General features: G+C 41.0%; 1 protein-coding gene across 2 annotated transcripts; it reads right to left on the bottom strand.

Annotated features, from left to right (window-relative positions):
* Positions 1–233: 233 nt before the first annotated feature.
* Positions 234–22,315, bottom strand: SEH1L (SEH1 like nucleoporin). 2 transcript variants are annotated; one of them, XM_065932626.1, is made up of 9 exons: positions 22,072–22,315; positions 19,301–19,351; positions 16,477–16,623; positions 14,211–14,422; positions 7,895–7,993; positions 5,924–6,064; positions 5,066–5,223; positions 3,695–3,842; positions 234–1,032 (listed from the first exon to the last, which is right to left on the bottom strand). In XM_065932626.1, the coding sequence occupies exons 1-9, from the start codon at positions 22,180–22,182 to the stop codon at positions 834–836; spliced, it is 1,266 nt and encodes a 421-aa protein (XP_065788698.1). In that variant the 5' UTR covers positions 22,183–22,315; the 3' UTR covers positions 234–833. The 2 variants fall into 2 exon arrangements, with proteins under 2 accessions (XP_065788698.1, XP_065788699.1); XM_065932627.1 differs by having other exon boundaries at positions 889–2,634.
* Positions 22,316–25,940: the final 3,625 nt, after the last annotated feature.

Below are 25,940 nucleotides of genomic sequence, written 5' to 3'. Positions count from 1 at the left end.
ATGTGTGATTAGCTGACAGGCACATGAAATGCTGTTCAAATAATCTAAGTAGACATCTACTGGATCTAGATGTTAGTCTACACACTAACTTTCTACCTTCTAAATTAATGCCATGATCATCCCTCAGTTTCTGATTGTTTGGATTTTTTTTTAGCAATGTGATATTTTAGGAGATATAAGATTTACAAACCATCAAATAGAATACATTCTATTTTTATAAGGCAACAGATTCATATCTTTAAAAATATATTTTATTAAATAATCTACTTGGAAAATAATTACAAAAGCTTTAAACAGTAATTCCAAGTAGAGACAGGCAGTTTTCTTTAAAAGAAAAAAAAGACCAAACAGTTTTTATTATGTTTTGCTGCTTTATACACAGGAATGATTTATTTTACAAACTAGTCAGCTGCAACATTTAGCCTGAAAAATCAAAAACAGTTCTTAATATGTCTCAAAGGCAAGGTGAACTTTATAATGATATGCTTTCACATTAACCAGTATGACAAACCATAAGAAACTTAACACCATTTAACAGTTCAAAATAAAATGTACAGAACAGGCACTTTGAAGTCAAGCATTTGTGTGTAACTCACAGTTAATGTTGTGTGTACATGTCTCATTATTTCATCAAAGGTTATCAACCAATGAAACAAATATTCCTTTGATGCAAAAGCACGAACACATTTAGGTTCCAAACACCATGTTCTGGTTGTAATACATGCAAGACACACCCTTAATTAGAAAAATCTTCTGAAAGAAAAACAAAAAGCCAGGAATGAAAGCATTTACAAGCACTTGAATAAGGCCTTTAAGTGTTAAATCAGTGTTTTTTAAACCCCTTCATTCTCAGGTAAGGGATTAAGAGGCCGAGAGAGAGATCGTCTGCGAGGGTGAGGATACTGGAGACTGGCAGTGTCAGCATCGCAAGAGTGCTCTACCAGAGGAGGAGGAGGAGGAGGAGGAAGGAGCTGGGCATAACTGGACCATCTCGATCCAGCCCGTGGGGAATCCAGAGGGGGAAAGAAATACCTGAAACAATGAAGACAGGAACAAAACACCAAAACAAAACAAAAACAACAGAGAAAAAAAAAAACAGAAGAAAAAGAGAAAAGTAGTAAATACAAAGAGAACCAAAGAGGGGAAAACACATGCTAGAAAAAAAAGCTTTAGTATATTCATGCCAAAACTAACAGAACATAACAGCAAAATCAAGACCCTTACTCAAATCAGGCTTGCTTAAGCAAGTATAGAAACTTGAAAAAGAAATAGAATCTGTTTAACTTAAAAATGTTAAAAAAAAAAAATCTTCAGTATGAATGTTACAAAAGAACACATTAATTTTATAATTTAAAACATTTTCTAATCTCTCAGAAACACTGATGCTGTCCTGAAATTTACATATCACGTAAGCTTTTCTTTAAGCAACGCTTCCCCTGTAGCAACAGCAGTTTTAGTGCACACATGACACTCGGGACCAATTCAGAGAGAAGTTCACATAGTATGGCCAGCTACTGCAACATACTTTCCAAGAAACACAGTCTTAGAATACACTTAAATGTTTTTCTGCAAAAACCTTTGATTAGTACAAAATGTTGATAAATAAAAGGGCTCAAAAATATGTCCTACTGTTAGCCTACTATTTATAACTTACCCGTAATACTTTAGCATTTTCTCAAAAAAAGATTTATAGCTCTGTCATCAGAGGGTATGAACTAAATGAAGCAGCCAACAAAATTAAGAAATCCTGGGACATGGAACCTGGAGGTTTAACATGCATGCACAATTTTAGCAAAGCTTTTATCTGCTTCTTATAGAATGTTTTAGAATGTTTCCAAATTTTGACTTGACGGACACCTTAAGCCATGAAATCACACCATAAAAATATACAAGCACATATTAGAAATATTTACCTCTTCAGTGAATATAAACTGAAAACTTACAACAATGTTTTCATTTTACTACCAAATTATAAATGAAGCAATACCAAATGCTGTTTGGCTACAAACTGTACAGTCAAGTTACTGTCACTACTATTTCTCTCACTCTTTCACTAATAATAGTTTAAACATTTCAAAGAAATAACAGTTATACTGAATAGTATCATGTATAAACCAATTCTACAAAAAGTAAACAAATTAGCACTCAAAACAATCTTTATGAAAAATAATTATTCAATCCTCAAATTGAAATTATAAAAATTCATTTTAGCCTACTGTTTTAGAAAATAAAAGACAGAAGTCTATATACATTCTCCAGATGGAATAGTGATATTTTCCCTCCTCCCAACTACTGAGGATGGTAACAATCTTTTAATTTTAAAACCCGAGAGTTTCAGAAACATTTCAAAAAATTGTTTTGGTGACAGTGTTTCAACAAAAAGCCTCTCCATTTATATTTCAAAAATTTTAAATAAGTGTCAATAAACTGGCTAGTACAAAAAAAATGATATACAGTGTATTTTTAAAGGCCTTTTGGATTGCGTTTAGTAGTAAGCAGGCTGCTGGTGTATCTTGGGAGAGGTCAAACGGCGCTGGGGAAGGGGAAAAGGAGCTCGATTTCCATTCCTGTGTGCATGCAACAAGCAGCAAAACAGCAAAGTTACTCCAGTTAGCTGGTACTCAGCTGTGCTTTCTGTTAAAGGACATAATACAAATGGAGAAGGGAAAATGCATCACAGATCTAACACAGATGGTTATTGGCACAATAAGAACACAGATCAAAACTTCAAAGCTCTTTACAAAAGAAAATATGCAGTACAGGCAGCAACCAAACACTAGATTTAAGAGAAAAAAAATAAACAAAACACTAGTATCCTTTGCTTCATGAAATAATCTTTATATTCTTATATCTCCTATGGTACCTGAAGTTGTTTTTATACAAATACTTAAAAATCAAAAAGCAGGACTTCTTTATAAAAATATAACAATATAAAAATGGGAAATTTAAAATGCAATTCTTTTAAACTGACAAAAGAACCATTATAGTATAGTTTGTTAAGGCTGTGCTTTAAATTTTCCTTAATAGTATTCCAAATTATTCACAAAGACATATTAAAATAATTTTACCTTACAATAAAGGTAAAAATAAATTTACCTTACAATAATTTTACCTTACCTTACCTTTAATTTTACCTTCATATTTGAAATTTGAACATGAAAACAAAGGATGACTCTAATGACATCAAACATGCTTTGCGAATCTAAAATATACTAAAAATTCTAAAAAAAAATCAATTCAATTTACCATTTCCTCTTATAATCTTCATGAAAGTTTTAAACACACACACCAAAAACACTTAACTCACTCTTCTACAAAGCCTTAGTTCATGTGCTTTATTTACAATTTCAGTTTAACCTGACTCAAAGGCTACCCTCCCAGCACTAGTGACACTGACTCCTCTGGATTACAAACCCCAGCGCTGTCCCACACTTCCTCTTCATCTCGCTACTTCCCAGTTACACACATCTCTGGTAGACCACTAAGTATCACAATATCATAACCCACCTGTAAATATTATGATCAAGTAATAAATCAAATACAGAGATACTAAAGTGCTTTCTCTTCTAGTTTCACAATTATGTGCCAATTTCTTGATTCAATCTAAACACCCACAAAATAACACACCTTCAGTACAGCTACCTGAATGATTTAAAAAGAAGATAATTGCTAGTTTTCTCACAAAACAGCCTACCTGCCAGAAGATCCATTTAGTGAATTCTGAAGACTTGGGATATTTGAACCTATGGACGGATTTGAGTTTCCCTGCTGAGAACTCCCATTGACAGGGCTCCCATTACCTTTCAGAATGCCAGTACACTTCCAGTTGTCCATATAGTTAGCTGGAAGGAAAGTGGTCAACACATCAACATGACTAACAACTATGTTCCAGTGCACAAATCTACAATGAAAGAAATAAGAGAGACCTACGGGCTATGCATTGCTTAGGATTAACAGCAGAGACATTTTTTAAATGAAACACATATATCTCAATTTTAGCAATTGTTTTTTGAAGTTTTTTAAAGAATTACTAATTTAAAAAACAAAACTTTCACCACTCCTTACAAGATACATATTGACAGATGTAAGCTACCACATTATCACATTAATATCAAAATAAATTGTCTTCATTACAATGAATTTCAGGTATGATGTGTGGGTAACAGAGTCACATTCTCACTTAAGCAGGTATATGTCATGTGGGCAGCTAATGTCCCTGTGGATATAGGTAACAGAACCTCTGGGGTCTGCGTGGCTTATCCAGCTTGGTCTAATGGTTTGGACGCAACCCTGGTGACTGAAGACACGGAGCCCAGGAAATCCAAGTAGGGAGGCTGCGGGGTGGGGCGGGGCTGTCCTGACTGACGCCCAGAGGGACAGGGCAGCAGAGCCCGAGGCCCAGCTGGTTCTACCACAGCCGAACGCTGACCCCAGGAGACTCAGTCAAACCGCATTTTGGGAACGGCCACTTCTCAGGAGAATTGAACTGGGCTGTAATCCCATCCTCAGAAAGGGATGCTGCCAACTAGAGTGGAGCACAGATCATGGCACCCCTGCCCAGTGGATAAACATCCATGGAGCAGAGCAGACCACAATACCCACAGTCAGTGTCAAACGTCCATACCACCATCTCTCTGCTTGGCATTCGTAAAACTTTTAGAATCAGTGGCCTCAAGATTCTCTAACTTTTGGGAACTGTAGAGAAGTGAGGAAGACCCTAGATTTTCTTCTAAGGGCTAGCTGGCTAAAGCAGTTGTTGAATCAAGAGGTGACTGTATCCTGAGTCTGTAGAGAACTCATACAAGTTACACCCATAGCAAATGGTATCTTTGGAGGTAGTGTATATTCTGTCACAATTAGTTCTACTTTATTCCACATGGAAATGTAATTTAATTAGTCAATCACTGCTATAAACTAGGTAAAATGATAGAGATTCAAAACAATATGAGACATTAATTTAAAAGTAACCATAGACATTTTTTTCAAAATATTTCAGAGTTTACATTTCTAAGGGAAAATTCTAAAGTAGCAAGATACAGCAACAATTTTTCCACTGACATATTACCTTTCCACAACCTCACACAGCCATCGTCTCCTGAAGATGCCAGCACTGTTCCTGTTATATTCCAACTCACTCGCCAGACCTGAGAATTATGATTATCAAACTGAGCCACGATATGGATTTCAAATTTTGTTGGCCCACCAGAGGAAGTAAGTTCTTTCCTGTTAATTAAAAAAGAAAAAAAAATTCCTAAGGAATTCTGAGTATGGACACACACATACACTCATACACTCTCGTTCTAAATAATAACAATGGTCTCACATACATGCCACCAGAAGGTCATATCCAAATCCACCCCCGACCTCTGTAACAGCTTACTGAGAGTTGGGCCAAGTCACTTTCATTTGATTCCCCAGTACCTGGCATGATCCTACCACATAAAAGATACTCAGAGACTAAAGAGGATTTTATTCCCCACAAAATGCTGAAGAATGAGAGAGATGAAAATGATTACTTTTTAAAAAGAAAAGTAGTAGGAAGAATAAGAAAAGGGAAGAAAGAAGAGAAAAAAAGAAAAACCGAGGTTCCGAATTCCAAAAATTAAAGCTAAACAGATTATTCACAAGAATGTCTCAGCACTAATTTTCCCTAAGTAGACTGCCACCTCTCATTCCTTCAAACATGTATAGCGTCCAATTATATTCAGAGGATCTATTTTTAGTATCTGCCTAAATAAAACACAACTAAGAAAACATATATCTCTCTCTGCTCAACTCCCCATTCCCTAAAGTCATATATTTATAGATAAAATGTTCATTAAGAATCTATTCTTCAGATCATTCTTGCCTCTACACTCTCCTCCACAAATGAAAACAAGCAAAAGGTAAGAGAATTTTCAAATTAGTTGTTTCAAAAACTCACCTCACAGGCTTTAATGTAAAAATTCTCACGTCTTTGGTTGCTATGGCGAGAATGTGGAAAGATCGTCCCAAGTTCGGAGCAAAGGCAATATCGTGGACAGGGTCTGTGACCGTCAGGAGAGTTTCAGCTTTTGCATATTTCCTAATGAAAAAGAAATTTACCTCAAAATTATTACAAACGAAAATTTTAAAAAGCCACGTCTAGGTATCTCCATTATTCCATCTTGCTCATATGTAGTAGTGTCCACCTCTGCTGTGTGGAGTACGTCCCAGCACCAACCTCCAGGAACTGAGACTGTGATCTAAGGAAAGGGGCTTTTGCAGATATAATTAAGGATCTCAGGGTGACAGAGAACAGACATTAGAGGAGAAGCCATGGCAGAGACTGTAGTTATGCTGCTCAGCCAAGGAACTCCTGGAGCCTCCAAAAGCTGGAAGAGGCAAGGAAAGAGTACGAAGGCAGCAAGCCCTGACAATTCCTTGATCTCAGATTTCCAGCCTCCAGGAGTATGAGAATAAACTTCTGCTTTAAGCCACCAGTTTGTAGTAATTTGTTTCGGCAGCCCTAGGAAAGTAATATAACCTCCCAGGTTTCTTCCTTCAATTCTCTTAAGTTTAGCTTAAAACAGAGTTAACGAAAAATTAGAATGAGATCTTGCTTTGTTAGCTATTAGTATCTTTTTTAAGAAAAAGGGTACCTGAATTTCCTAAGATTCGAGTGTAAAGAAAAAAGTAAAGCTAATAACAGCAAGAATTTTTTAAATGATGATAAATGAAGCTAGACCAGAGCTACCCTGGTGGCTAAGTCTTAAAGAATCCACATGCCAATGCAGGATACAGGGGTTCAATCTCTGATCCAGGAAAAGTCTCATATGCCACAGAACAACTGAGACCCATGCGTCACAACTACTGAGCCTGCACTCCAGAGCCTGAGAGCCACCACTGCTGAAGCCTGCTTACCCTACAGCTCGGACTCCGCAAAAAGAGAAACACCACTGCATTGAGAAGTCTACGCACTGCAACTAGACAGCAGCCCTGCTGCAACTAGAGGTTGCAACTAGAGAAAAGCTTGAGCAGCAACAAAGACCCAGCACAACCAAAAACAATAAAAAAATAAATTAAGCAAAAAAAATCTCTAAAAAAAGGGAAGCTATACCAAAGTCTATTTCCACATCTCGGAAGAGTTAAACAACCATCTGATCCTGTTACCCTTCAATTTGGAAGTCTTTTAAAGGTTTCAGAATACCCTTAAGATAAAGACTGGACACTAAGCAGGAGGTCTTGAAGACATAAGCCCTGCGGGTTTCCCACCACATGGTCTCCCTTTGACCCATTATGTTCCAACCACAGTGACATTACACTGGCTCACTCTCTCCACATGGAAAGTTGCACTCTGTCTGGCCAACTTCTACTCATTCTACAGTCTTCTCTTGAATGAATCTTCCAGTTTATAAAATTCATCACCATTTTGCTTTTTTTGTTTTCCCTGCATGATGGTACATACTGGGAGACCAATTACCTTTTCCTTTACATCACTCTAGAGAAGGAAATGGCAACCCACTCCACTACTCTGGCCTGGAAAATCCCATTGGCGGAAGAGCCTGGTAGGCTACGGTCCAAGGGGTAGCTAAGAGTAGGACACAACCGAGCAACTTCACTTTATTTTTCACTTTTCTGCACTGGAGAAAGAAATGGCAACCCACTCCAGTATTCTTGCCTGGAGAATCCCAGGGATAGAGGAGCCTGGTGGGCTGCCATCTATAGGGTTGCACAGAGTCAGACACTACTGAAGCGACTTAGCAACAGCAGCTACATCACTCCATTTAGTTATTACCAGAACAGAGAACTTAGCATACCACAGGAAATCAGTAAATATGACAAACAGTGCATAATTGAATTAACAAATAAAGAAATAACATTTTAAAAAGTTAAATGCAGTTCACAACAGTAACTTAACCAAAGCAGTACTGACCTGGTGTTTTCATTGTATTCGAAAATCTGAACCTTGGCCATTGCATTTGGACTACTGTCATCACTTCCTACAGCAATCATGGGAGCATGAGCACGAGAGCTGGAAAGGAAGAGAAAAACATATTTTCCCAATTATAACAATTTGATCACATGGACCACAGCCTTGTCTAACTCAATGAAACTAAACCATGCCGTGTGGGGCCACTTGGATGTAATCTCAAAAATGACGGAATGATCTCTCTTTATTTTCAAGGCAAACAATTCAATATCACAGTAATCTAAGTCTATGCCCTGACCAGTAATGCTGAAGAAGCTGAAGTTGAATGGTTCTATGAAGACCTACAAGACCTTCTAGAACTAACACCCAAAAAAGATGTCCTTTTCATTATAGGGGATGGAATGCAAAAGTAGGAAGTCAAGAAACACCTCGAGTAACAGGCAAATTTGGCCTTGGAGTACAGAATGAAGCAGGGCAAAGGCTAATAAGAGTTCTGCCAAGAGAATGCACTGGTCATAGCAAACACCCTCTTCCAACTACACAAAAGACGACTCTACACATGGACATCACCAGATGGTTGACACCAAAATCAGACTAATTATATTTTTTGCAGTCAAAGATGTTGAAGCTCTATACAGTCAGCAAAACAAGACCAGGAGCTGACTGTGGCTCAGTTCATGAACTCCTTACTGCCAAATTCAGACTTAAATTGAAGAAAGTAGAGAGAACCATTAGACCATTCAGGTATGACCTAAATCAAATCCCTTAAGACTATACAGTGGAAAAAAAAAAAAAAGACTATACAGTGGAAGTTAGAAATAGACTTAAGGGACTAGATCTGATAGACAGAGTGCCTGATGAACTATGGATGGAGGTTCGTGACACTGTACAGGAGATAGGAATCAAGACCATCCCCAAGGAAAAGAAATGCAAAAAAGCAAAAATGGCTCTCTGAGGAGGCCTTACAAATAGCTGTGAACAGAAAGGAAGCGAAAAGCAAAGGAGAAAAGGAAAGATAGACCCATTTGAATGTAGAGTTCCAAAGAATAGCAAGGAGAGATAAGAAAGCCTTCCTCAGTGATCAATGCAAAGAAATAGAGGAAAACAATAGAATGGGAAAGACTAGAGAGATCTCTTCAAGAACATTAGAGATACCAAGGGAACATTTCATGCAAAGGTGGGTTCAATAAAGGACAGAAATGGTAGGGACCTAACAGAAGCAGAAGATATTAAGAAGAGGTGGCAAGAATACACAGAAGAACTGCACAAAAAAGATCTTCACAACCCAGATAATCATGATGGTGTGATCACTCACCTAGAGCCAGACAAGCTGGAATGTGAAGTCAAGTGGGCCTTAGGAAGGCCCACTACAAAGATCACTACAAAGATCACTACAAAGCTAGTGGAGTTGATGGAGTTCCAGTTGAGCTATTTCAAATCCTGAAAGATGACGCTGTGAAAGTGCTGCACTCAATATGCCAGCAAATTTCGAAAACTCAACAGTGGCCACAGGACTGGAAAAGGTCAGTTCTCACTCCAATCCCACAGAAAAGCAATGCCAAAGAATGCTCAAACTACCACACAATTGCACTCACCTCACACACTAGTAAAGTGATGCTTAAAATTCTCCAAGCCAGGCTGCAGCAATACGTGAACCGTGAATATCCAGATGTTCAAGCTGGTTTTAGAAAAGGCAGAGGAACCAGAGATCAAACTGCCAGCATCCGCTTGATCATCAAAAAAGCAAGAGAGTTCCAGAAAAACATCTATTTCTGCTTTACTGACTACATCAAAGTCTTTGACTGTGTGGATCACAATAAACTGTAGAAAATTCTGAAAGAGATGGGAATATCAGACCAACTGGCCTGCCTCTTGAGAAACCTGTATACAGGTCCAGAAGCCAACCGTTAGAACTGGACATGGAACAACAGACTGGTTCCAAATAGGAAAAGGAGTACATCAAGGCTGTATATTGTCACCCTGCTTATTTAACTTATATGCGGAGTACATCGTGAGAAACGCTGGGCTGGATGAAGCACAAGCTGGAATCAAGATTGCTGGGAGAAATATCAATAACCTTAGATATGCAGATGACACCACCCTTATGGCAGAGAGTGAAGAACTAAAGAGCCTCTTGATGAAAGTGAAAGAAGAGAGTGAAAAAGTTGGCTTAAAGCTCAACATTCAGAAAACTAAGATCACAGCATCTGGTCCCATCACTTCATGGCAAATAGATGGGGAAACAGTGGAAACAGTGGCTGACTTTATTTTTCTGGGCTCCAAAATCACTGCAGATGGTGATTGCAGCCATGAAATTAAAAGACGCTTACTCCTTGGAAGGAAAGTTATGACCAACCTAGATAGCATATTAAAAAGCAGAGACATTACTTTGTCAACAAAGGTCTGTCTAGCCAAGGCTATGGTTTTTCCAGTAGTCATGTATGGATGTGAGAGTTCGACTATAGAGAAAGCTGAGAACTGAAGAACTGATGCTTTTGAACTGTGGTGCTGGTGAAGACTCTTGAGAGTCCCTTGGACTGCAAGGAAATCGAACCAGTCCATCCTAAAGGAGATCAGTCCTGGGTGTTCATTGGAAGGACTGATGTTGAAGCTGAAATTCCAATACTTTGGCCACCTGATGTGAAAAGCTGACTCATTTGAAAAGACCCTGGTGCTGGGAAAGATTGAGGGCAGGAGGAGAAGGGGACAACAAGAGGATGAGATGGTTGGATGGCATCACTGACTCAGTGGACATGGGTTTGGTTGGACTCCAGCAGTTGGAGATGGACAGGGAGGCCTGGTGTGCTGCGTTTTCTTATGGCTGAGATAGAAAGTAGTCCTTTTCCCCAAAGAAAAGGCTTCAAGCATTCAATTGATTAAAAAAACAAAACAAAACACACCTAACAGATCTTAGAATTTTTCTTCCTAAGAAAGTCTGGTCATTAACTATTACATGAAAAGTAACTTTATGGTGACCAAATCCATGGCAAAAAAACTTTTTTACATGCTTTGCACAAAAAGAATCCCATCCCAATGGAGGAGGAAAGTAGAAAAGACCACCCTTAGGAAGGCATGCCTGTCATTCTTTAATTCTCCACACTCATTCGTAGCCAACTACATTTTTAAAAAGGCAAAAGATAAGCAATAAGAGAATGAACTCTGAGGTGAACTCTAGGTTAATTTTTTTTTTTCCATTTCTATGTCTAATTACCTAGATACTGATTTCCCTTGCTTCCCACATTCAGATTAACTAATACCTCTATGAAAGTGACATAGAGGTGCTGTTTAACCTTTGGTCTTGATGCTGTGATCTGCCAATCTCATAAAGCTGAAAACAAAATGTAATTGAAAAAAAAACATTTAGGTCTTTATTACTTAAGCTTCTGATAACGAGATCAAATCACCTAATATAAGAAAAACACCAAGTAAACTGTGAAGTGCTATAGTGACAAAATAAAATTACAAGTTATATACTATAATTCTTGGCTATTCGAAGGGCTGTAAATTATAGATGTTTCTATATATCACAAAATTTCTTCTTTCAGTGTCCCACAGATTATTCTTTCACAATGTTAAATATCTGAGCAAGGACAAGTACATTTATGATAATATATTCTAAAATCACTGAAAATATAAATAGTTTGTTAAATATTCTAAAAAATAAATTATCCAGATAACAACCTGAATTGAGGATTACCTCATTTGTATATTCAGAAAAAAAAAAATCACACTTAAACCATCTTCCAAATATGGCTCATAACTAAACAGTGAGCAAAGCCATCCAACTCTCTGAATAAGGGAGACTGACCACCTGCAACTCCTTTCTATACCTCTATGAAATGATGAAAGAATACACTGTAAGAGTGCAGAAATCAGAATATGCCATCAGAAATCAAGAAATCTGGAAGAATTCCAGGAAGCAGAAGGACATAAGACAGCAAAAAAGCTAAGTGAAAAAGAGCTCAACCACTACCATTAAAGAGGAAATTCTAGAAGCTACAACCTCTAATCAATAAACAAATAAACAGCAAATCAATCAACCAACAAATTGTAATGAGTCATGGGGCACTCATGAACAAAAACAAGAGTGGCTTTGTATTATTGTAGCAGGGAGATGGATATATGAGGGTCTACTGTATTATTACTATATTTGAAATCTTTCCTAAAAAAGAAAAAATACCTTGAAACATCCTGGTTAAATTTTAGAATTCCACTATCTTAAACCATACAAAGTAATTTCAGGAGGTTTAATGACTTAAGAGTGAAAGTACAAGTGGCTCAGCTGTGTCCAACTCTCTGTGACCCCCGTGGACTATACTGCTCATGGAATTCTCCAGGCCAGAGTACTGGAGTGGGTAGCCTTTCCCTTCTCCAGGGGATCTTCCCAACCCAGGGCTCGAACCCAGGTCTCTGCATTGTAAGGCAGATTTTTTATCAGCTGAGCCAGAAGGGAAGGCAAAACCAAAAACCTTTCAGAATACACTTGATAACATCAAGGTGAGGAAGAATTTCTCAAATTAAAAAAAAAAAAAAAAAAAAGCACAACATAAAAGATTTAAATGTGGCCATATTAAAATTCAGAACTTTCTGCAATCAAAAGTCATCATACTGTCAAAATGGACAAACCACAAACTCACAGAATATACTTGCATCTCAAAGAAGTAGTAAAACAAAATCCTAAAACTTTCCAGAAATAGGCTGCCTACAAAAGATCCAGTATCAGACTGACCGCACACTTCTCACCAACTAAGATTCAAGAATCCTTTAAAATCTCTGAAAGTCTTACATTTTGAACTTAGCCAAAGTTTTAGAGCTAGCCAAACTACAATTAAGCATGGAGTAAAACTAAGACATTTTCAGGTGTTCTAGAATTTCTAGTTTGCCATCAACCCCCTATGGAGGAAAAAAAAAAAGTTACTTTAAGAGTTGCGTGACCAAAGGAAAACAAAAAACCCAAAGACAACTCATGATATGAAAACTGTGACACATAAATATAACCCGAAGTAATCAATAATGAGAAAAGAGCATCTGTCAAAGTCAATGCCACATAATTCTGTGAACTACAGCTATGAAAATAGATTAATTTGTGTCTAGAATGAATACTATCTAGTCTGACAAATTCAATTGCTACTTAGTATTTTGAATCAACTTACAATCAAAAGATAAAAGTACTTTTATGTGTACTACATGGTTACAAACCATAAAGACAAATATTATAAATCTTGTCACTATATAGTCAAGCAAAGTAACAAAACATTAGGAAATGAGAGTGTGAATGTGTGACAGAAGCAAAAAAGAGCTAATTTCTTCTTTCTTAAAAAGAGAGCTGAGTCAACATACAGTCTGAAAATTGATAAATCACTAAGCGGAGAAGTATTTGAATTACGACAATTACATAGAACTGAAGAACAACAAATAAAATATCTTGTCACACTTTCACAAGTAGAAAGCTTTCTTAATGTGCTAAAGTCATCTTTCACAGAGTGAGTATAAATTCTGTTTAAAGATAACATGGCAAGAACCAGAGGCATAAGGAAACCACTTAAAATAAAACAGTGACAGTCTTAGAATCACACCCTGCACAGCAAGGAAAGGAGTAAAATAGGACTAGATGCACTAGGACACAGGAAAACATCCACAATGCGGGGACCTCCTTGCTGGTCAAGTAGTTAAGAATCTACCGTCAAGAGCAGGTGACGTGGGTTTGATCCTCAGTCGTGAAACTAAGATCTCACATGCCATGTGGCAACTAAGCCTGGGCACCACAAGTACTGAGCGCACACACCTCAACTACAGAGCCCCTGTGCTCTGGAGCCCACACATAACAACCGGAGAGAAGCCCACACACTGCAATGAAAGATCTCCTGTGCTGCAACTAAGATCCAACACAATCAAAAAAAATTTTAAACTAGAAATTAGGAGAAAAAAAAAGCCCACAATGTATTTGTAAGTGTAAAAAGCAAACTGCAAAAAAGGAAAATGTTAGGTCTATACATGTCTGTGTTTTAGGTCCACGTGTACATGATAGCATATACCTAGGTGTGCCTCTGTGTGTGTGTATATACTTATGTGTGTGTGCGTGTGTTTATAAAGGCAGTAAATATTTACTTGTATATGCAAGGGAAAAGTTCAAAAAGTATACCAGAATGTTTACAGTGGCTAGCTTCTTCTGTGGAGTAGAAACAGAGGGATAAGAGACATGACAGGGTGGAGAAAAGAGAATTTAAAAATAGATAAGCAAGACCACTTAAGAAAGGCATTTTTAAAAAATAAAGCATTTGATGCTAAGTGTAATGATAACTAGGCTTATATCACCTACCTTGAAGGGTTCCAAGAAATACAACTACAGCTGAGCTTGCATGAGATCTCATGCTGCAGAGACCACTGGCTGAGATTCATGACATCTGGAGCTTCATAGATTCTAACTATCCCATCTGCTGAACATGTTGCTAACATGAGACCCATATGCTTAGGAGCAAATTTCACATCGGTAACGGACGTTCTGCTGTCCACCAGCGTTGTCCTCTTGACCTGAAAAAAAAAAAAAAAAAATGTAAATTACACACAAAAAGAAAGGATGCCAGGGTGAAAAAGCACAGGCTCTGAATCACAGAGATCTGCTGCCACTTCCTCAGAAAACTGTACAACCTTGAAAAGACACTCAAAAATTGGGGAGGCCTCGATTTCCTCCAAAGGACTTGGAAAAACACCCTGTACACAAGCTCACAATCAGTGACCTATAATCAGCTGCTCCTTTAATGCAGAAGAAAGAAGACCTTGTGAAGCCTAACTTTATTAGATAAATTATTTCTTCTTAAGCAGCGTGTACGTGCTAAATCAGTCTGACTCTTTGCGATCCTATGAATTGTAACCCGCCAGGCTCCTGTGTCCATGGGATTCTCTAAGCAAGAATACTGAAATGGGTTTGCCATGTCCTTTTCCAAGGGATCTTCCCAATTATGGATTGAACGCAAGTCTCTTACATCTCCTGCATTAGCAGGTGGGTTCTTTACTACTAGCGCCACCTTGGGAAGTCCTTAGGCAGAGAGGAGAAAAGCAGAAAATGTTAGAATTTTCATATGGGCAGTTTTGTCATGCAAAGCAGGTTGGAAACAGTCTTAAGATCCTTTAACAGCAAAAGGGAGGGAGTTCAACTTCTCCTGTCAAGTGTAAGTGCTGGTTAACCCTGCTTGGACCAATAGTATCCACTTCTAAAAGAAGGCATGCAGCAGAGACCAAGAGAATGGTAGGAAGCTGGTGTTCTGGAAATTAGGGAACCCCAGTATGGCAGATACCAGCTACTGCCTGACTCCTACATGAGCTGACTTTTGACTGAAACTGTCAACAAAATTTAGAAATCAACAGCTTACTGTCGATAGTTTGGGGACCCAACTCCTATAAGTTGGGTTTAGGAGTGGTAGCAATTACAGGATTATAATATAAATAATTAATATAACACAAATGCTGAAACACTAAATACAAATCATTAAGTTTGAAGAAAAAAATCCTTCATACTGCCACCACTCTCCAAATACGGTCACTTGATTTTCAACAAGGATGCCAAAGACCATTCTATAGGGAAAAGGCAATCTTCTCAATGAAAGGTGCTCAGAGAACTGGACACTGAAGTGCAAAAGAATAACAATAGATACCTGCCTTATGTCACATACAAACATTAACTCTATGAGTCAAAGGCCTAAACATAAACACTGAACTATAAAACTCTTAAAAGAAAATTCTGGCCAAAGTCTCCATGACAATGGATTTGGCAATGACTTATGATACCAGAAACACAAGGAAACAGAAGAAAAAATAAACTATACTTCATGAAATCCTTGCATACAACCCTTGCACACTCTATCAAGAGACGAGAGGCAACTTAACAGAATGAGAAAGAAGATTTGGAAATCACGTATCAGTTAAGGAAATAAAGTACATAAAGAATTCCTACCTACAACTCAACAACAACAAAAAATGGACAAAGGACTTGATTAGACATTTCCCTAAAGAAGTAAAAGGGTTCTGGTAACAATTTCAATTCCGGAGAGTGGGGTTGGGGACTAATCCTCACACCCACGGACAATTCTGACACCAGAAGGGTGTCCAAGGAGAATTCAACTCAGTTTTGACACTAACTACCTGGAGATAGCATCAGATTCAGGAGTTCAGAGTTCAGTACCACCAGACTGTCATTCTTCAGGTACCAGTCCAAAACCCAGGTGTTACCTGTGCTTCTCACTGCCTACTGTAACTCACGAACAGTCACATGGAAGAGACCCACGGGGTACGGTCAGGGACAGGTGCGGAGTCCCCACGCTCCTGCCAGCATCAGGTCCCTGTATCTCCACCAGCCCAGGAGCCTCCAAACGCCATCCTTTAGGGTTTTTATGGAGGCCTCATTACATAGGCATGAATAACTAACTCACTGGCTACTGGTGATCAGTCAATCCATAGCCATCTCCCCTCCCTGTAGGTCAGAGGGGTGGGACTGAAAGTCTCACTTCCCCAAGGTGTCCTTACAAAGATCACAGCTTTTCGGGTGCTCTTGCCTCCACCCACCCACCCACTGCTAACAAACATCTCACCCAGTGGCTCTGTCCGCGCAGTTTATCATTTGATTCTCCTACTATTTCTTCCCAGACAGCAGCTGTTCGGTCAAAAGAACAGGAAGCCAAAACCTGACCAAACTCAGGATGGGCCCATGTCACACGCCACACAGATCCACTATGTGTCTGAGGAATCAAAAAAAGAAAAAAACGGAAAAAGACGAGTTTACTCATTTTGCACACAAATAAGATGTCACTTGAAGAAATAGAATACAGATATTTTTACCTCAAAAAGTGGAAAAAACAAAAAAAAAGTGGAAAAAGCTACTCAATTTAAAATTTAAAAATTTAACTTCTAGGGTATTTCCTGGTGGTCCAGTGGTTAGAACGCCACACTTCCACCACAGGGGGCACAGGCTCAATCTCTGGTTGGGAAACTAAGACCCTGCATGCCATGCAGCATGGCCAAAATAAAACAAGCTAAATTCTAGAACTTTTAACTTTTAGAAGATACACATATTTAGGATTACAGCTCTTCTGGAGTTCAAGTTCTTCTAACATTTTACGAATTAAAAAAAAAAAAAAACCCTTCTGGATAAAGTTGACCTTTTTCAGTGCTACTAACAGAGACCTAGTTCAGAGTTTAACCTAACAAAGCTTTTAAACAGAGATTCTATCAGTCCATTTTTTTTTAGTCCATTATTTTTTTTCACTTGCAAATTGCTTCTACAGGGAACATCCACCTAGTAAAATAAGTAAGATTAATCAAAATTATATGCTTCAAAAGTCTGACAGTATAAGAAACCGTAGCAACAAAATACTTAAAATGATTCTAATGTCTGGCTAGGAAAAGAGGCAATGAGAGGACAAATACAGAGAAGCCCAAATCTCCGTATTCTGAGCACTATCTTTATATATGAAAAACATCAAATTACTATTATTCAACTCTTTATGTTGGCCGAGAAAAAAAAGGCAGAAAAGTCTTAAAAGCGTTTCGTATCAATAAAATTGTCTGTGCTTTCCAATAAAACTACTGTATGACCACAAGCACCAGTCCACCCATGATGCTCACAAAATCTGTTTTAGGCTTCCGTGTATCTAACACATTTTGTACACTCAATCTCAGAACACTTTCATAATTCAGTAATTTCTATATAGTAACAATGTCATCATCCAATGGTAAACTCTGCATCCTTTTTTTTGGCTGCTGGCATGTGGAATTTTCATTCCCTGACCAGGGATTGAAACTGTGCCCCCCTGCAGTGGAACCAGAGTCTTAACCACTGGATGGCCAGGGAAGTCCCTGCATCCTTATTTTTATTCTCTGTTCTGTCCAATCTTTTTTTTTTTTTTTTGGTCCAATCTTTTTATTTCACTTTTCTTACTTATATAGGCTATTAAGTCAAAGATGCACTAGCGCAGCGAGATCCCGCTAAATGTTAGCTTCCTGGTAAAGTATGATCTAACTAAATAAGGACTGCACAAAGAATTCATCACAATAAAAAGCAAACAAATATCAATTAGTAAGCAAAATAGGGTGTATCTGTTGTCATATTTGTTTTGTTGCTGTATTTATGTTTAAAAACATACCAAAGTACTAATGAAACCTGTTCGTTATAAAGCAAAAATACGAGCCTCCTTTTGAAGTGATAAAAATAAGTTTTAGAACTAGAGGAAGCAATTGTACAATACTGTGGATGCGATAAATGCATTAACATTTATTTGTTTACTTGAAATAACTTTATGTTGACTCTCACCACAATTTAAAAAATGGGAGGGGAGGACAAAAGATTTCAATAGACACTTCACCAGAGAAAGTAAATAAATGACAAACATGCACATGAAAATGCTATCAACACCCGTAGCTATTAAAGGCATACAAACCGAGATCCAATGAGACACACTTTACACCCACTAAGATGGCTACTAATATAATCAAAAAGACAGACTGGAACCCTCATACATTGCTGGTGGGAACATACAATGGTTTAGGCACTTTGGAAAATGGTCTGGCAGTTTTCAAAAAAGTTAAAACTATACACAGTCCAGCAATTCTACTCCTAGATGTCTAAAAGAATAAAAAATGCCCACACAAAGACTTGTATGGCACGTTCATAGCACCATTCATAATCATCAAAAATTAAAAACAAATGTCCATCAAATAGTGAATGAGTAAGTAAATGTGGCTTTATTTATACAATGGACTACTACTCAGTTTTACAAAGGATCAAACCACTGATACATACCACAACAAGGATGAACCTCAAAAACAAGCTAAGGAAAGCAAGTAGAAACAAATAACTACATACTGTAGAATTCCATTTATATGAAATGTCTAGAGAAAGTAAAACTTTATAAACAGAAAACAGTTCACTGGCTACCTGGGGCATAAGAAGGGAAAGACAATTAACTCCCAAGCTGGCACAAGGGAAATTTCACGGTTGATGGTAAGTGTCCCAAAACTAGATTGTGGCAGAGCTGCACAACTGTGTAAACTTACTAACACTCACTGAACTGTACAGTTAAAATTGGTGATTCTCAAGATACGTATAACTCTACTTGAGTAAAGCTACTTTTTAAAGCAAAAAATAAAACTATGTACAACACATCACAACTATTAAAAAATATGTAAAGGAAAAAGGTTAAGAAAGACATCCTGAGATGCTAAAAACAATTAGGTTAAAATGCTACAGAATTTCAAACTCTTACTTTCAAATTTTCTGAAGTGCACTTGCTACTTTAATAGTGAAAAAAAGTAAAAGGTGTAAATTTTATAATTCTCAAAACTGAACAGAAAGTCACTAATGCTACCCAATAGTAAATGTTTCAATTTTTTAAAATCACCATAAAAATAAATACTAACCTTCCAGCTAGCAGTGCAATGCCATTCCCCACTTTCACTTTTATCCCAGACCTGTAAGAAAAAAGATATTTTATACCAAGAATTCCTACAAATTAATTGAGGACAAAGGAGGGAAACATAAATTCACAAAAGATAAAATCAGTAAGTAAACATTCATTCATTCAACCAAATATTTACTGAGGACTGAGGACATGTCAGTCAAGGAACCTTCGCTCCAACAGTTAATGGAGATGATAACAGTGCCACTCAAGTCGGGCACTTACAGTGCTGCTGCCCTAGAAAGTCACTGGACCAACACTGACCATTCCTGCCCAGGGGAAACAGATGCAATTCACAGGAGCCTCTGGTCACAACATATTTATCAACCAACCTATAAATAACCTTGTTTTACCTGTGTATGTTTGCAGACACCTTATTTTGTATACGTTACTGATTCACTAACACTGAACACTCGAAAAGGCCCTGATGCTGGGAAAAGACTGAAGGCAGGAGAAGGGGATGACGGGACGAGACAGTTGGATGGCATCACCGACTCAATGGACATGAGTTTGAGCAAGCCCCAGGAGTTGGTGAAGGACAGGGAAGCCTGGCACACTGCATTTCATGGGGTCACAGTCAGATGCAACTGAGTGACTGGACTGAACTGAACTCACACCAACACTGTAACTCACGCCTGAATGAAGCTCCCCTAACACACATTTTCTCCGGAAGGCACTCGCAGCCTTCTTGCTGTGGGACATTATGCGGCACTACACTTGAGGACCACTTCAGCCAGTGAAATTCACCAACAAAAAGAATGAAAATGTGAAAAATGTGGCACCAAACAGACACTCAGAAGGACGCTTCCAGAGCATCACCTGTCCAACCTCAACTGGGAACACAACCTGGACAACTCCAATTTTTCTGCCACCTGGTCATGTCAACAAATAACCATGAGCGTTGCTTTGGGGGTTACAGATAAACTTTATAAAATAAGTAAATTCACAAATACAAAACTTGCAAATAACAAAACAACCTATATATAACAACCAAGACAAAACGCTGATCCTTCATACCAACAAAAAATAGACATTACAATAACAGGACAGTTTAACCAGTTTTTTTTAAATGTAATGATATGTCCCCCAAATAAGTCAATTTATAGAAATGTAATGATAAAACAGTATTGTGGCTCCTCAAAAAACTTCAAAGAGGACTTCCCCGGTGGATAGAATTCGCCTACCAACGCCAAGCCCACTTTCTAGAGCTGATGACCAGCAACTACTGAAGCCTGCGTGACCTAGAGCCCATCCTCCGCATGGAGAAGCGCCGCTAATGAGAAGCCTCGAGTACCGCAACGAAGAGTAGCCCCGCTCTCCTCAACTAGAGAAAGCCCAAGAACAGCAACACATATATAAAAATTATTAAAAATTTTTAAATAAAAATAGAATTGCCATGTGATTCAGCAATTCCACTTCTGTGTTTGCACCCAAAAGAGTTGAAAGCAGGGTCCCAAAGCTATATTTGTTCACCCACATTCACAGCAGTACTGTTCGCAACTAAAATGTAGAAGGAACCAAACTCCACCAACAGATAAGTGATATGTAAAATGTGGTATATGCAGATACATATACTTAGCCTCTTTAAAAGTTTTTAAATTATTTAAACGCTTCCTTTCTCGGGAAGGAAATTATGACCAATGCTACAATACGTATGAACTTCAAAACATTAAGCTAAGTGAAATCAGCCAGTCACAAAAAAAGACAACTCCTGTATGATCCCACTTGTATGAGGCCGCTGGAGTAGCCAAATTCAGAGACATAAAGGACAAGGGCGGGGACCAGGAGTGGACGCTTCAGGGATAGGTGAGTCATGCTTAATGCGGACAGTGCAAAGTGAGGATGGCGGTGACCGATGCAAAGATACAAACATATTTAATAAAAACGGTTAAGGTGGTAAATTTTGTTACCTGTAGTTCACTGCAATAACGAAAATACTAAAGAAAAACCTGCAATGATAATGCCCGACACGAACAACTATCACACTGATACTCTTCACCGGCAGCTGTAAAACAGTACAACCTTCAAAAAGACATATCTACCCAGTACTCTCAAGCGCTTTCAAAATACTCATTAATTTCTCTACTGGAATGAGCCTAAGAAAAACTTCCAAAAAACATAAAAAGTTGGATTAACGAAGATCTTTTCACTGCAACACCCCGACAGACAAAAACTCCTCACACGGGACAATCCTCTAGAACACAGCTCTAAGCGGATAAGGAAACCTACTCGATTGACTAACGCCAATTATCGCTACGGTCACGTGGCCGCTGCGGGCAGAGGGGCGGGGAGAAAACCCGGGCCTCGCCACAGACCCGTCAGCGAGGGGGCTCGGCTGTGAGAACATGGAGGGAGAGAGCCCAATCCGACGGGCGCCCGCGGAGAGCGGGGGGCCAGCGCCCCCGGTCCTGGGTCCCGGCGACCTGGACCCCGCCAAGGCGCTCAAGACCCAGCCCGGAGCCCAGGGCAAGTCGGGCCGACGGGCGCGCCCTGCTTCCCCCTCAGCGGGAGCGCGCCCGCCGCCGTGACGCACGCACGCAGTCAGACAACCGCGGCGAGGCGGCCCGGGCGGCAGTGACCCCACAATACCCGAGAGGAGGGCGCCCGCCTGCCAGGCAGCCGGGCCTCGTGCCCAGCAAGGCGCCTCAAGTCTGGTGCGTGCCCTCTCCACGCGCCCGCTGTTCGGACAGCGGGCCGCGCAAGTTCCCGCCCGCTTCCGGGCTTGGCCCGCACCTTGACGCTCTGGTCGCTGGAGCAGGTGGCCATCCGCCGCCCGTGGAAGTCGAAAGACACATCATGGATGAGATCCTTGTGGTCCGCCGCGATACTGCGCGCCACGAACATGGCTGCGCCGGGCACCTCCCGCCTCCGACACGGCGGCGCGGCGGCGCGCGGACCGCAGCCCACCCGGACCCGGCGCCGGGGCGCGCACGGCGGTGCTTCCCGCGTGCTGCTCGCGCGCCTCGGGCTGCGCCCGACCCGCCCCCTGGCCCGTCATACCCCGCGGGACCCCGCCCCCGGCCCGTCATACCCCGCGGGACCCCGCCCCCGGCCCGTCACACCCGGCAAGGCCCCGCCCCCGGCCCGTCGTACCCGGGGAGGCCCGGCCGCAGGTCAAATACCGCGCGGCGGGGACCGTGGTACTCTGTCGCCTGGCTGAGGCGCAGTCTGTGCCCTGAAGTGAAGTGAAAGTCGCTCAGTCGTGTCCGACTCTTTGCGACCCCATACAGTCCATGGAATTCTCCAGGCCAGAATACTGGAGTGGGTAGCCTTTCTCTTTTTCAGGGGATTTTCCCAATCCAGGGATCGAACCCAGGTGTCCCCGCATTGTGGGCGGATTCTTTACCAACTGAGCCATAAGGGAAACCGTCTGTGCCCTAAAGGGACTTAAAGAGCTCTCTGTCGAAGTGTGGAGATTAGGGGAATGTGAAGGTTAAGACTATCGTCTGCAAGCCTCGGCCCTCAGTCAGTCTCATCGCGCTGGGGCGTGTGACCCCGGGAGTGGGCGCAGAGAGTGACGGTGCGTACGCAGCGTGTGTTCAGAGCTGTGCGGTGTGGCGGGGGCGTGGCCCCGGCAGTCGCCGTTCCCCCCACGATCTGCAGAAATGGCCTGACCTTGCTGGAAACGCCTTCACTTGCCTTTCCCCTCCCACTAAAAATGGTAAGATTTTATTGGTACTTTAAGAGGACACACACGTGTGACAATGTGGACTGTAGCCCGGTACGTCGAGGGCAAACCCCCAAATCCGTGAGTTGCAGGTACAATGACTAAGAACTACTGTAACTACTCTAAGGTCAAAGACACTCATTGCCAGAGAAAGGACTCACAAAAGTCATAAAAGCAGAGTGACAGCCTTACAATCAACGTCACACTTGGCCCAGTTTACAGACCCAAAAACCCTTGAATAAAGAGGAGGCCAGATCACCTTGAGGAAAGACCCTACTGTGCTGCCAAAAATACACTCTGAATCTTCCAGGCTTCCCTCGGGGGACCTGGGGCCTTTTACCACGGTGATTATGCTTTGGGGAAAAGGAAATAATTAGACTTTTCAAGAATTCTGAACACGCAGCTCCAAACTGACCCTGATTTCAGGAGACCCAAAACATCACTGTGATCCACCAGTCAGAGCAGGCCTTGAGGAGGTCAGCTGACCAGAGGATTTCTGGCTCAGGTGTGTCCCACAGTGGGTCCTCAAACCCATTCTGTGGTTATTTCTCTGGTTCTGGAATGTGGTTGGGGTAGGCATACTCAGCAACAGGCAGACTCCTTGAGCTGGTTCCCTGACCTGTGGAAGGAGGGCTATATGCTGGGAAAGGTCAAATGGATGCCACCGGAGCTGCCCCTGCAGGAGGAGAGTAGGGAGCCGGAAACAATACTGCAGAGCCTAGTGCTACCAACAATAGCTTGAAGGATGCAGGTCTGGTGGCACCCACCACATCCCAGTGCTGCTTACCTCTGGCCTGTGCAGAAGGCAGGTGGGTCTTGGAGAATAATGGTGGGTTATTGTATACTTATGCAGGCATTCACTGCAACTGCCCTTGCTATTACAGATGTCATTTCATTGCTCAAGCTGATTAACACATCCCATGGGAGCTGGTTCACAGCTGTTGGATCTGACAGATGCATTTCCCTCAATACTTGCTAATTAAGATTTCCACCACAAACAGTTTGCTTTTAGCAGGCTTGGCCATCAATGCACTTTCACCGTTGTCCTGGTCTGCTTGTGTACCACAGTAAGATACCACAGACTGGGTGGCTTAAACAACAGATATGTGTTCTCTCACAGGCCTGGAGTCTGGAAGTCCCGGATCGAGCTGCCAGCAGACTTCGTTTCAAGGTGAGCGTGCTCTTCCTGACTGGCAGACATCCACCTTCTTGCTATGTCCTCACATGGCCTTTCTCTGTGTGCAGGGAGAGCTCTCGGATGTTTCACTGGTGTCTGATGTGGCTCCAATTCTCGAGAACGTACACATCCCCTGGCACCTGGTTTGCGGATGCTGATCTGACAGATGCCGTTCTCTCCCTCCCCTGTTAGTAAAGACCCCCAGGAGCAGATGACTTTCATCTGGAAAGGTCAACACCACACCGTCACTGATCTATCTCAGGCGTGTGTCACTCTTAAGTCCTGTGCCATAATTTAGTCCACAGGGGTCTCAATTGCTGTTCTCTTCTATGAGCTATCACACTCACCTGTTCATGACACTGTACTGATTGGATCTAAGGGAAAACTGTGCATAGGACAGTTGTATCATGCTAGGCAGATGCAGAGCATTGGATTGGTCTCATCCATTCCATTTAAAGCCGCAAGAGCAAAGACCGAGGTTTCCCACAGAAGAGGGAAGTCTGCCTCAAGACTGTAGCACAGAAATCCTGCCCGAGCCTTCAGCTGGACAGCTGGTCCGATAGACCTCAGCTTGCCAGCACCCACAGTCACATGAGCTGATTCCTCAAAATAGACCTCTTTAAATATCAACCATATATAAATATATATTAGCATTCTCTGTGCATTTACATAGGGACTTATTCTATATAAATTACTCTATATTATTATTTTACATGAAAGGGATTTATTTTAAGGGATTTAAAGAATATACTACGGGTTCTGTTTCTCTGCAACACCCTGATTCACTTAGTTTCACCTGTTTTTGTACTTTCATAAATTGTACAATATGTACTTTTTCCTTTTAGCTAGTTGAGCTCTGCATTCCATTTGCTGAGCTTCACCCTCGCATGGTCCCCCACCCCACTGGGTGGGCTGTGGGGTACATCACCTGTCCACAGAGCCTCCAGAGACAGCGACCTGTAGGTGGCACTAAAACATCTCACGCAGAACTTTGAAATGCGCAGCAACTGTGCAGATTCCTAGCTGTGGGCAAGGCAACGTCTGAAAATTTCCATGATTTCTAACGGAGCAGACAGCATATCATCAAATTGGAAATGAAATCTTCACGTTTCTAAATTCAGTGCTTGTTGACTCAGTACACTTGAGCTCAGAACTCCAAGACTGAGCGTGCAGCTGCCCTGAATCCAGACCCTGGGAGGGGACCCGACTGGAAAGGGTTGTGCAGGCTCTTGGGTTCGGTGGGGCTTGGGCTGGCAGGAACCTGTTATTAGCCACAACAATCGCAGCAGTCAGAGCACCTGCAACTTCCTGCATCACTCCCAGAGCCCAGACACCGCTGGGGACAACACCACACAAGGAGTCCTAGTTCAGAAGGATCTCTGAGTTGGGGCACCCCAAATATCTGATGATGAGCAGGAGTTCACTTTTTCTCTACCTTCTAAAGCTGTGGGCACGCTGCCTTTTCTCTGAAGAAAGGCTGCTCGTTGGACAGATGTTCTTGAAACGATTAAGCAGAAAAAAGAGAAGCCAGTGCCTTGTATGCAAGACACACAGAAGAGTGAGATCCATGGAAGATCCAAGAGGAAGAGTGTGGGGGCGTGAGGGCCCCTCCTGAGAGAGAAAGAGGGGGTACCTCCAGACTGACAGGTGACCGCCTGGGAAGAGAGGGGCTGGCTGGGCAAGGCGTCTGTGACCCCTTCCTGAGCATCAGAGAGGCACCCTTCTCCCTCCCTGTCCCCGCAGCACCTTAGGGAGAAA

The sequence above is a fragment of the Muntiacus reevesi genome, chromosome 4, assembly GCF_963930625.1.
Source record: "Muntiacus reevesi chromosome 4, mMunRee1.1, whole genome shotgun sequence".
Lineage (NCBI taxonomy): Eukaryota > Metazoa > Chordata > Mammalia > Artiodactyla > Cervidae > Muntiacus > Muntiacus reevesi.
The sequence above is the reverse complement of the archived record's forward strand: the minus strand, read 5'-3'. Positions and strand labels throughout refer to the sequence as shown.

Bases quoted from the DNA above. Each gene is read 5' to 3' on its own strand.
- SEH1L (XM_065932626.1), bottom strand. From the start codon at position 22,182: ATGTTCGTGGCGCGCAGTATCGCGGCGGACCACAAGGATCTCATCCAT. The intron at 16,624-19,300 runs GTTAGTATTTAT...TTGATTCCTCAG, and splicing joins ATTGCACTGCTAGCTGGAAG to ACACATAGTGGATCTGTGTG. The intron at 7,994-14,210 runs GTAGGTGATATA...CTTCCTTTCCAG, and splicing joins ATTTCTTGGAACCCTTCAAG to CTCTCGTGCTCATGCTCCCA.